Raw genomic sequence first — 13,306 nt, 5'->3', positions numbered from 1 at the left:
ATCTCTGTTTTCTAACGGAGCTTGACCTCCAACTTTTCTTTCTTGCTGAACCCCCCCCTAGTAAGAAATAATATCTATATATATATATATATTTTTTTATCATTTACTGAAACTTCAACAGCATACCTTCCAACAACACTAATGTTTCCATCTCTGTTTTCTAACGGAGCTTGACCTCCAACTTTTCTTTCTTGCTGAACACCACCCTAGTAAGAAATAGTATCTATATATATATATATATAAATGATTGGCAGTAGTGATTATTTTGTTCAGCCCATAAGCCTGAATGGTCAACAACTGACAGTAATGGAAATAATTATGGAAACACAAAGGTCATTAGTGTACAGTTCAATCATAATTAGATGGTAAACTTACTAATATCTCAAAACATTATCATAGAAAATACAAAAGAAAAATAATTATGTTGTACAATGCATTAATATTTTGTATTTCAGCCCTTTGCTTTACACAGAGCATTATACCTTGTTTTCATGCTGCCATAAAGTTTATCATCATATGATTGTGGAGTGTTGTTCCCAATGTTCAGCCAAGTTCTTTAGTTACACTTTTGACCTTCTGTTTTACAAAAACCTATATAGCCTAAGAATGTTCATATTGGAACTTTGTGCAGGTCAAACTATAGTTGTGAGTTTGTTTCATTGCTCTCTTTATCATCAAGATACTGTTCCATAACATATGATGTATATGTGAGGTCATTATATTATTGGAAGATTAATACATTGCAAAGAGTTTTGTTCTCATGGAAATGGCATAATTGATTAGTATCCGCCATCAATTTTGTGTAAATCACCAACACCTTTAGCTGAAATACTGCCCCAAACTTGTACTGATCTCCACCATGCTTTACTATACATGTACATTAACAATGGCACCATTCTTCTCTCCATCACAGAACAAACTGTAATTTACTGTTGCTGAACAAATCAAACTTGGTTTCATCTGTAAAGAGCACACATCTTCAACTTTGCTTATTTCACTCTTTGTGATCCAATGCCCATTTCAGCCTTTTGGTTTGTTTACCTCTTTCTGAGCAGCTATACATTTAATGAGACTAATTTGTACAAATGTGTACCTTACAGTTCTTGAGGTAAGGTTCAAACCTGTATTTACAACAAGGTCATTTGAAATATCTACACCCGACTGTCATCTCACAAAAAACAGCCTGATATAATTAACAGTATTTGTAGTTTGTTTTCTACCATGGCAACTCCTTTAACAAAACAGTACCAGCTTCACATATCCTGAATAAAGCTCCTACTGAAACATAGTCTTGTCACAGTTTTTACGTGGAGTATTTCTACATGCTTATCATGTGTTATTTCAGTCTTGTTAGCCATGTCTGGATTCATACTACTACTTGGGTAATAAAGTATTTCCATATTAATTGTCTTTACACCCTTTTTTCTTATTCTTTCCATAATTATTTACAGTACTGTATACTAGACTAGTAATGGCAGAGCAAATCTCATTTCTCTGTTCTTGAAGATTACTAGTATATTTTAAAAACTAATTGTTTTTTAGCTGATAGTTTTATATCTATATCTTTAAAACATCAAAACGGAAAAAAATAAAAGAGAATGTTGATTTTCAGTGGCTTATGAATTAGTTTTTTTCACATACTTTGCAGTCATTGTGACTAAGAAACTATATCAATAATAATATTATGAAATATACTGATATTATATTTTGAAATATTCTTCTATAAAATAGGTTTATCGTTGACCAACTTAAAAGCAATAATAAAAGTTAGTGAGACACAGACATCTCTACTACAACTTGAGTTAAGTTTGGCATTATAGTTAAAAGCAACTACTTCTAAACATTTAAGTACTGAATTCATAATAAATCAATAGATTAGTTGAATAATACTTTTAACCAAATGAATGTAAAAGCTGATATGAAATTACCTGGAAAAATATACTTGCTTCTAGTAAGACTCACTTGTTATATTATCAAATTATCTAGCCCTCCTAAGTAAGTATGTTATTGTTTGTAATTTTAATAAAACAAACCACTTATATCTTTAAGCAACTTGAATTAAACATTATATTTTTTTCACCTATTAATAGTCATTTGGCTATCTTTCTAAAAAATACTAGGTAAACATCACTTAAAAGTTGTCAAGATACAGAAGAACCAGAAAAACAAATTCTTTTGAAGCAATTCTAAACTAGTTTTACTAACATTGTTCTCACTACTGTATGAAGTTATAGAAAATTCTTACTAAAATAAAAGCAATATATATTTTTCACATGAAGAAACTATTTCACTGTTATTCTGTTTTAGACAACAACCCATAGTACATCACATCAAGATTATTTATAGAAAATAGGCAATATGTATCCTACTTATCTTGCCCAAATTCATATGCTTAATATTTTGAAAGTAATTTTATCACTGTATGATTTAATCATAATTTTAGAGTCCTTTCTTGTCATTTCAATAATAAATGAAAATAAAGTATAACCTTGGGAGGTCTGTTCTCTATATTGCCATTGTTTTTTGTTGGTGGTTGCACTTTATAATCCTGAGCTGGCTTCTGACCTCCAAGTTTTTGACCAACTTGAAAATAGGGATACCTCAGGGACTAAAAGAAAAAATAGACATAAATTAATTCCAATAGTTTATCAAAGATCTTTAAATAAGCCAACACAACATTTAATTGAAATTAACATATAAAATGGTTGCAGGCAAAGAAATAGCACAGGCAGCTGTCTAACATAAATTAGAACACAATGGCTGTGGGCCTAATAATGATTCAAAGAACAGACAAATAAACACACAGATTTTAAACTTATGATGATATTGTTAAATAAAAGACATACCACAATGCATGTTGGTCTTTTTGTGGGATTCCACCTAAGCAGATCTTTCATCAAGGTAATACCTTCATTACCACAATTTGGAACAATGCTATTTAAAGGCATTTCTGAAAACTGAGGGAAACGAAAGTTCATAGCAGCTGCAAGCTGGTAGCCTTCTGGCCAGTCTCTCTACAGAAAACACAAGATTTGAATATTATGAATATTAATAATCTGCATACAAAACACACATTGTACAGGGTGATTATGAAGAAAGTCCATATCTGTTATTATTATATATCTTAAAGAGCTATTTACAGCTAAAAAATGTATTACAAGACTATGTTATGAAAAAAAATGTTTTTTATATAACTTTCTTTTTTTATCAAATTTAATGAGAAAAACGTTGTAGACAGGTTGTTTGTGTTCTACCTTTTCAGGAGTACCAAGGACTGAGCATATCCTGAAGATTTGGTCTATCTCACTACGTCCAGGGAACAGAGGTTGGAGAGTGTACAGTTCAGCCATAATACAACCAACTGCAAACATATCAATTGCTGAAGTGTAGTTGGTGGATCTTAATAAGACTTCTGGTGCCCGGTACCTGCTCATTGTGAAAACAAAATTTTTTAAATCAAGAATATTGAAAATATCAGGAAAAAAAATTACTTTGTATTAAATAGAGAATCTTATTCAACACAACTAAGCATTTAATTATGCATACACTTTTACCACTGCTTTAAATGAATCAAAGAAAATAAGTAAGTGTTCAAACATATATGGAAGACATGCATTCTCAAATCATAAGGCAACCAAGAACACTTAAATTTACCATGCATTATGTGATATCTCAATTTACTTACAAGTATATTCATTTAAGTATTTAGAAATGTTATATTTTAAAACAACTTCATGATTCTCAAGGTGTAAAGATTATATTAATTCTAAGATAAACTTAAAGATTTCAAAGTACCCAATAAAGAAGTGGTGAACTGAAAATTTCTATTATTCTCGGAAATTATTACAGTTGGCAGCAGGCCTGTTAACAACACAGATCTCAATATAACTTAGTATTATAATGGTTTTAAATTTGGTCATACATAATGCTTGGAAGGCATGATAACACAAACTATTATGACAAATAGAAAAGCTCATACCATCTAGTGGAGACATAGTCTGTATATGGAGGGCGAGATCGAATCTCTCTGGCTAATCCAAAATCTGCAATCTTCACCAGGTCTGGCCCCATACACAATAGGTTTTCTGGCTTGATATCTCGGTGAAAAAAGCCATGTTTATGCATGAAAGATAGTCCCTGTAGTATCTGGAACATGATGTTTCTGATGGCAGGTTCAGGGTAAGGTCGATCCCTGTGAAATAACAGCAATAACACATGACAAAAGTTGTAGAGTGATGCTAAAAACATTCTTGAAGAAACATAATTTCCCTAATAAATTATCTTAGTTTAGGAACTGGGGAAAATACCACCAATATGTCTCACACATGAATTTATTATAGAAACAACTTTCTAATTCACTGGTTCAATGACTGAAAATGCAACTAATAGTAAAACCTTTCTAAATTCTTTTAAAATTTTAATGAACTATCTATCATTATAAATCTGGAGCAAGATATAACTAAAAATATTATAAGAAACATTGTTAGCTACCCATATTTACCTGATACAAGTAATATTTCTATAAATTACACCAATGTTATTCTATGAATGTTAATAAACTACCTGTGTTTATTGACAAGAAAATATTTTCTTTCTATATAATAAACAACTTGTTTTCAATAACCTAGGACACAGTGTATTTATATAAGCTATATTAACAAACCACCTGTTTTTACTGACCTGGTAAAGGTTCCCTTTCAAAAGCATGTAATAATATGCCTATCTTTAATGATCTAATGCAAGTTCTTCTTCAAAATTGTATAACAATTCAAATAAACAACTTTTTCTTCAGGCATTAGCTCACACTTGTATTCTAAGTACTATTACAATGATAATAACATACCTGTCGTTAATGAGCTGGTACATATTTTCTCTCTAAATTCTATAACATTATTCATAAACTGCATGTCTTTAATAACTTGTCACAGATTCTCTGTCTGAAAACAGAGGTTGTTTATAAGAAATCCAACTACACTAACAGACACCTACACTTTAGGTTCAACCACTCAAAAGCTATGAAATGCTGAATTATATTGAACAAGAAGTAACCTTTCTATAGAACATTTTAAAAACAACAGAGATACCCTTCCAGTTTTATATCTACTGTCAACTAGAACAAGATTCTCCAACACTCATAAATAATCCAACACAAATTGATCATTTCTCTACCCTACATTCCCAAGTTAAGTAAAAAAGGATTTGCTGGAAATTTAGTGTTAAAGTATATTTCAAATAAAGGTGTGGAGATACAATGATATGATACGAGTATCGTATCGTGAAGCCGTGATATGATTGTATCAATACATCAAACGATATGATACGATTTATGTATTTTCACGAAATTTTGCAAACTTTCAGTAACTATTATAAGTCTTTTTGTACATAAAAAATCAGAATTTCTAATACAGTATTTCTACTAATGATTAATGAATCAATAGAGAAAGATGAGTATTGAGTACTACATGTTGTCTTCATTTCTTTTATCAAAAACATTACATGCAAAGTAACATAACAAAATAGATAGACAAATATTAACTTTTTTATTTTATTTATCTTGCCAGCTGCCATTTAGTTGATCACACCTGAGAATTTGAAAAAGCACTCTAAAGTGTTAACTACTTAAATAAGACAATGTTAGTAATATAAATAATAAATTACAGACAAAACTGTCAAACTTTGTAACAAACCATTGGTAAAACTTCTGTATCTAGATACGTATCGTATCGCAGCATCAATAGCTAGGTATGTATTGTTTAGACTACTATGATGAGATACGCACCCATAATTTCAAACCAGGAAAACATTTCAAAACATCCTTTCTACAGTGAAACAACATTTACGTTGGAGAAACTGGTAAAACCATAGAACAAAAATTAAAAGAACATGAAGATGCAACTAAACTAATACATCCAGATAAATCGGATGAATATAACTACAAAACAGAATATATCATAAACTAGGATAAACAATTTCTAGACCATGGGTGCACAAACTTTTTTATGATGCTTCCCCCTTTCTAAACATATGTGATCCTCTCACACCCTGTATAAAAATAAAACAAGTCAAATGGTATATACTATAAGGCAAACAGTTTCAGTTTACTTTCGAGTTTAGTGTGAAAGAGTTTGGGATAAGGTGAGGCCCATTCTTGTCTGAGTTATTAATACAGCAACTCAGAGGTCCCTCATTACATGCAGATGAGATCACTGTTTTGATTTGATTGTTGTCAAAGTAGCAAATGCTAACTCACACTAGTATGTTGATGTAAAAGGCAAAAGCACGTCTATCACTTTTCTTTACCAATCAGGGTATTCTTTGTAAAAGAGCATCAATAAGTTCCTAAGAGGTTTTGACTTAAATTCTGCCTGAAGAGTTTTATCACTGAATAGTCCTAAAAGCTTTATGAGCAGTCATTAAGTGGATTCCAGATCCAATCATGTTCTTCCATTGATTCTTGGAACTGATCTACATATTGACACTAAAGATTTTCGAGATGAATAGATACAATTTCATGAATAAGACTATGACTTCACCAATTGTCTTCCAAGAAGTCACTGAGTCAAGTAAACTTTTCATAGTTTTCATTCTCATGCTAGTTTTTCTGAACCACAAGTTTTTTGTGATATGCAGACACTTTGTCACTAAGCTGCAAAATATAGCTATTCAGAACTTAAAAGGTTGTTGAGTTTATAAAAAATATCAGCCAGGTAGCACGGTACTAGAAGCCACTTTTCATTTATAAAATGCTCTGCTAGTGTGGGGTTGCAGTCTAACAAAAAAAATATAAAGTTTATCTTTCAGCTAAACAATGTGACTGAGTGCCTTACCATGAGATAACTAGTGCACGTCATATGCAGCAGAAGCTTGTTGTATGTGAATCTCATTTCTCTACAAAATCAGTCACAAAGTTCACAACACTCACAGCATCTTGTTGCACTTTGTTTGCTTCAGGCTGCAATTTCTTTGAAGCTAGTGCTTCCCTACGTAATGCATAAATGTTAACCTGGAGCAAAAGCATTTCCTTTGCCTCTGAACCCTTTCTTATTTCTAAGAAATGCAGCTGCCTCATCAGTGCATACCTCAACACAATTAATCCAAGAAAGATGGTTTGTGGTGATAAACTCATCAACAGGAGAAAAGACAGTTTCTCTGTCACTATACTTTCCAGTGCTTGGCAAAACACAAAATCTGCACACACAAACTTCCTCTTCTTAACAGTATTGTACAAATACAAGAAACTGAGTTAAATTTGCAACATCTGTGGTATAATCAAATTTTTTGGCAAATTTCAAATTGTTCTGGATGCATGTTATCAATTGTATTTTTATGTCTCCAAGCATGACCTCACATATTTCTATGGCAAGAAGAAGAACTAATGTTTATCCCATACTGCATGAATTCATCCTTTTCCCAATCAAATAAGGTGCTTCTAAAGAAGATTTCAAGGCTTTTGATGGAACAGTGACCTACTTTTCAAGCAAGTTGCTTTGCCCTCTCAACTGTTTCACTTGTCACTTCAAGAACTCGAAGGTTTTACCTACATGCTTAAAGTGTTTGGTTTCCAAATTCCTTCATGCTTTCATTAGCTAAAATCTGCAAACAAATAATGCACTTTGATTATTCTTCATTATTAACAACTCTGTAAGTTAAACCAAAGTTTAAATCATCTTTCTGATACTTACACACTTTAGTTCTTGGTTTGGTGTTCAGTTTAACAACAGAAACAGTAGAAACCAAGAAAGAGCTTGGTCCAGTGACAGAGCCTTCAATTTGTTGTTCTTTATTATCACCATCCTTTAATGATTTCTTCCATTTATTTCTGAGATGCCACTTGAAGAAAATTGAGATAATTTTTTTGCCAGTACATAACAACCACTTATCCACATTTTTGACAAACAAGTTGACAAATGTGTAAAAAAATATCCTGATACATTAGCCATCCAATCAACAGTCACGCTGCTTTTTGCATATAATGTAGCCTTGGCTATGGATTACTCTCCCATATCATTGGTTTATAAACATTCTAATATGATAACTAAGGCTTCCAGTTCACTGTAGTTAATGCAACTCTGCACCTTAATTAAGAGAGGGGTACTGCTTCCTGGGTTTTCAAAGGCTCCTAATAAAATAAGGTATTTAAATATTGCACTTATGATGTGTAAATGGCATAAATTATTATTTTATGCTTAATTAAGTAAATCTATTCTTTAGCTAGCAGCAAAAATTATAAACACACAGAGATAAAACAATAAATACAATGGAGGTTTAATTAGGTATGTCGGGAAATGAAATATTAATTACATAGGTTCAGGAACAACTGGTCAGAGTCACCTGTCAACTTTCCTTTGTGTCTTGATTATTTTGCATATTGTTCTTGGGACATGTGAATAGCTGTTTCCATCAGCCTTTATGTTTGTGGACTGTCACCTGTTATGAGAAGCTGAACTTTGTTTACAACAGATGGAGTACGATTTGTTGCACGTATACTTCTGAATGGTCCTGGTGTCCAAAGTTGATCTATATTCCTTTACTTTATAATGCCACTAAGTAAAGGGGATATCTACGTCTTAGAAAGTCTAAATACCTGATCTGAACACATCTTTATGACCTAACTATATAAATATTTTATGTTAGAAAGGGCTGTCACAAACCCTTCTCAAAAGCGACCAATTTTTGATGTCATCACACTACCAGTGAAATGCTAAACAATTTCAAAATTCAGTTAATGATACATGCTGTTACATCATGATTTTGCTTCTTAAATCTCTAAAATTCCCTCTACCATTCAATATGTTATGGCCTGTTTTCACATTCAGTCTCTATATACCAATATTCCTATTGATGAAATTTTAATTGTGGGCCTTCCCTTTCCTTCTAACACTGAGTAATATCATACATTCACCCAAAAACAATTTTTGAAACTTCTTGCTGCCTCCACAAAGTTAAGCCATTTCTACTTTAATAAAGTCAGTTATGACCAGATAGACTAAATTGCCATTGGGTTCCCCCCTGAACTCAATGATAGCCAGTGGTTTTCTGTGCTATCATGAATGCAGTTGACTAGAAAACTGCCCAAATGAATTCAAACCTGTCCTGTAGAAACTCTATATCAATGACACTTTCTTGTTGTTTCAAACACACAGTCATGTTTCTAAATCTCTTCTGAACAACCAACACCCTAATATTGTTTTCACACTTAAACTCAAAGGAAATAGTTACTTACCTTTACTTGACATCAGGGTTACTAAAGGTAAACATTTTTCTACCCGTTTCTTGTAAAAAAATTTTTATAGGGCTTTACACTAATTCTAACACTTTATCCCCAACCTCTTCAAATGAAACCTAGTCATATCATTTTTAAAAAGTTTTAATATCTGCTTGAATTATTCAGAGAAATTACACTTCTATACAAACATCTGTAAAATAATGCTATCTGACTGACATTCTATCAAACATTACTCACAAATTTATAAGCAACAAATTCCAGCCAGTCACTACTTTGCACACCATCCCCAAATTTCTCCTTGTTATCTGTTTTCTTTTTATGGGCTCACAAACCTTACAAATTTAAACATAACTCTTTCCTCTTGACAAAACCTTCATCACTTAAATTCAGCTCAGACTAATATATAGACATAGCCTCTGCTTTAAACACTTCTTTCAGTTGAAAGATCAAATACCAACACTTCTGCTTTCATGGTTCATGTACAAGCATATGTGTAATGACAGTAAGGTCATGTACACTGACAAAGTACAATGCCATTTAAAAACTAGAGTCTGCGAACACTTATGGGTATCCAAGAGGGCCATCTGCTCATTATTTAAGCCCAGACAAACAAAACATCACTTAAAAACTAAAACCTGTGAACATTTAGGAGTATACAAGAGGACTGGCCATCCAATACTTAAACCCAGACATTCATTCACATGTTGAAATGAGTCACATTTCATATAATGATTTCCCAAACATTAGTACACAATTTTCAGACCTTGAATTCTGCATTAAAGAAGGCTTACTCATAGTGGAAAACTGTCTGGCTCTTGATGACTTAAATATATCCCTAGACCTAAAATTATTTTTCACACTCACCCATTTCTTGAGAACAGTTATAATTATAGCTTGATGTCTAATGCAACTTGTAATTTTGTTACTTCTGTAAGATATTCTATAATTTGTACTTACTTCTGTTTACTACTATACTAAATACTTTAAGTCAATTAATTACTGAAGTTACTGTAGCATTAGTTAATAAATATTTTTATAATATTATTTTCAGATGTTGCTAAAGATAGAATAAGTATATTCCAAAATGTTCGAAGCTCCTGTACAAAAAAATGTTTTGTCTCTTACCAATCTTCATATTTATTATAATACTCTAGCAATGATAATAAACTATTTTTTTTTTAGTATTTAATTAGCTGGTTAAGGTTCTATTTCTAAATACTATAAAATTATTAACAAACTATCAGTCTTTACTGACACGGTGCAGAATTTCTATCAAATTATCAAGACAGTGATAATAAATGAGATGTCTTTTATAAACTCATATACATTCTCCTTCTAAAGATCATAGAATGTCAGGGATGTAAACATTTGAAAATTTAAAATAGTACTAGACCACAAGGCTTACTCAGCACCTTGAAATGTTTTAATTTTCAGAACTGAGTATGCACAATATGAACTATTATGACATTGTTTTTTAATTTTGAAGTATAAAATAAAGCTTAGTTAAAATCATAATTTATCAATGTGTGATTATAATTTTCCTAAGTAATTATTACATACATATATATACCTATGTTGGAATGATTGGGAGCTCTTTTTTCTTGGTTAATTAAAAAAAGACATTAATATCTTTGACAAAGATACCATATTTGCTTTAGTAATGTGGCCTTCAGTTTTTGTGTTTTACAATGTCTTCTCTACCTCCTTGAGAATCTAACTGGCATAGTTGACTGTAGACATTATGTTATAACTTTCTAAATTTTGTAATTATTGGGAATTAGATTCTGTATTAAACTTTTGTTCACTCCAATACCACTTAGGTTTCTGGAGTAGAAGGCTTACCTGAGTCACTGTTTATTATTAATGTGAATTTATACAATAAAAACTTTAACAATAACCATGCCAGCTTAGAGGGCTTTTTAATAAACACTATACTAGAAATAGATGGCTATGTTGCAGGAAATACTGTTGGTTTTTTAATACAACTGGATTATGTTTAAAGTACTTAGGAAATTATTTTTTTTAACAAGTATTCTTCTAATATATTTATAATTATTTACATAATATATATATTGTTATGACAGCGAAAGTCACGCGACACTGGAAGCATGTGCGCTGGAGTTTGTAGAAGGATCATGACTTATCGGGCAATCCCACGCATTTGCTAGACGCCCTCTTTTTAGTATATAAGCCGGAGATAGATTGCAGAGAAATAATTGAGTTAAGCGAACAATAGAAACCATAAGTAAAGTGTGTGAATTGCTGTGAATTATAGCGGGCGTTTATAAAAGTAGTTAAGTTAAAGTGACTGTGGAAATTCTGTGTATTGCAAAGTTTTATCGAGAAAGAATAAACTAGTTTTAATTAAGAAAGGACTTGTATCACTGAAGTTTCTCGGAAAGAATTTCTACAGGAAATTAACAAACAAGCAGATACGTAACAAATTGGTGTCAGAGAGTGGGATGGAAAAGAAAAAAAAAGAGATGGAAACGAGAGATGGCAAATCAAACTACAGCTTAACAGATTTGATGGCAGCAATACAAGAACAGCAAAAGAAACAAGAAGAGAAATTACAGCAGTTGTTGGAGGAAAAAGAAAAGAAATAAGAAGAGAGACAACAGCAGTGGCAAGAAAACCTGCAACAGTGTTAGCTCAAACAGCAAAATAAACAAGAAGAGAGATTACAACAGTTGTTGGAGGAAAAAGAAAAGAAACAAGAAGAGAGACTACAGCAGTGGTTGGAGGAGAAAGAAAAGAAACAAGCAGAGAGGCTACAGCAGTGGTTGGAGGAGAAAGAAAACAAACAAGAAGAGAGACTACAGCAGTGGCAGGAAAACCAGCACTAGTGGCAACTGGAACAAGAAAAGAAACAGGAAGAAAGACTCCAACAGTTGAGAGAAAGCCAGCACACACAAATGGAAAAGATTAGTAAATTTCCAAGTGAATTAAATACATTTACTGTCTTTTACACAAGGAGGATATATCAGCCATGGACCTAATCATCCCCAGACAACAGAAAGCCCCTACCAGACCACGCAGCTAAACCCTATGCAGACATCTTCAGTCCTGTCATAAGCCACATTCCAGACATGAGCATCAGCAATAGGGGTGATCTAGTACGAAGGAAGCCACAGGAATTCGATGGGAAGGCACCGTGGGAAGCATATAGAGCACAGTTTGAGCTACTGGTAGAGATGAATGGATGGACAGAGGAGCAGAAAGCAGTGTACCTGGCAACGAGCTTGAAGGGACAACCACTGGAAATACTTGGACAGTTGTCAGCAGACGACAGGCACAACTATAGAGCACTGGTAGCTGCTCTAGAACTCAGGTATGGAACTCAAAATCAGTCCCAAGTCTACAGGGCTAGGTTTAGGACAAGAGTCCATGCTAAAGGAGAAAGCCTGCAAGAGCTGACACAAGATTTGGAAAGTATGGCACACAAGGCCTACCCAACTGCACCACCCGATCTCCTCAAGCTGTTGCTGAGGGATCAGTTTGTAGATGCCTTGGACAGTCCACAACTGAAGATACAAGTGAAGCAAGCACACCCCTCTACTATGCAGGATGCAATGGCCAGAGCTATTGAATTCGAATCCTACGTTAAGTCCAGCACAGAAGTACCAAGGTTGGTACAGTCATCAGGATTCAAGGCCAGAAAAAGACAGCTTTCAGAGAAGTTTGAGGGACTTTTCTGGCATTGTAACAAACCAGGGCACAAGAGAGCTCAATGTAGGCAACTTCAATACAGGGAAGATGCCATGGCAGGAAAGGCTGCTACCCAGAAAGATTGTTGGAACTGTGGAGAGCAAGGACATATGAGGAGCCAGTGTAAGAAGAATACTATCAATAAGTCAGCCTCGGGGAAACCAGTAGTGGTTTGTGTTGAGCGATGCCTACCAACCTCCATCGTGAAAGTTCCAATAGCTAAGCGTAAAATGCCAAGCACACATAGTGTCTACGTGATAGGGAAGCTGGATGGCCAAAAGTGCAACTTTGGCAGATTCTGCATATCAGCAAACCCTTGTGAGTATCAAAGTGCTAGATCATAAGGGAGTACCAGAAGCCATACAGAAACTC

At 33.2% G+C, this 13,306-nt stretch overlaps 2 protein-coding genes across 2 annotated transcripts in view; one reads left to right on the top strand and one right to left on the bottom strand.

Moving 5' to 3' along the window:
* LOC106471795 (inositol monophosphatase 3-like) overlaps positions 1-3,391 on the top strand; it is a 27,042-nt gene extending 23,651 nt beyond the window's left edge. Inside the window, exon 6 of the mRNA XM_013932418.2 lies at positions 3,263-3,391. The gene's annotated coding sequence lies outside the window, so the exon portion shown is untranslated. The remainder of the gene's footprint in view (positions 1-3,262) is intronic.
* Positions 1-13,306, bottom strand: part of LOC106471794 (serine/threonine-protein kinase ICK-like) — a 55,385-nt gene that overhangs the window by 6,554 nt on the left and 35,525 nt on the right. Inside the window, exons 5-9 of the mRNA XM_013932416.2 lie at positions 3,980-4,192; positions 3,255-3,426; positions 2,847-3,014; positions 2,489-2,608; positions 127-206 (exon numbers count right to left, since the gene is read on the bottom strand). Of these exons, the coding sequence (XP_013787870.1) occupies positions 127-206; positions 2,489-2,608; positions 2,847-3,014; positions 3,255-3,426; positions 3,980-4,192 (753 nt within the window). The remainder of the gene's footprint in view (positions 1-126; positions 207-2,488; positions 2,609-2,846; positions 3,015-3,254; positions 3,427-3,979; positions 4,193-13,306) is intronic.

The sequence above is a fragment of the Limulus polyphemus genome, unplaced genomic scaffold (genome assembly GCF_000517525.1).
Source record: "Limulus polyphemus unplaced genomic scaffold, Limulus_polyphemus-2.1.2 Scaffold4864, whole genome shotgun sequence".
NCBI classification, from domain to species: domain Eukaryota; kingdom Metazoa; phylum Arthropoda; class Merostomata; order Xiphosura; family Limulidae; genus Limulus; species Limulus polyphemus.
This window is presented reverse-complemented; position numbering and strand designations above follow the sequence as displayed.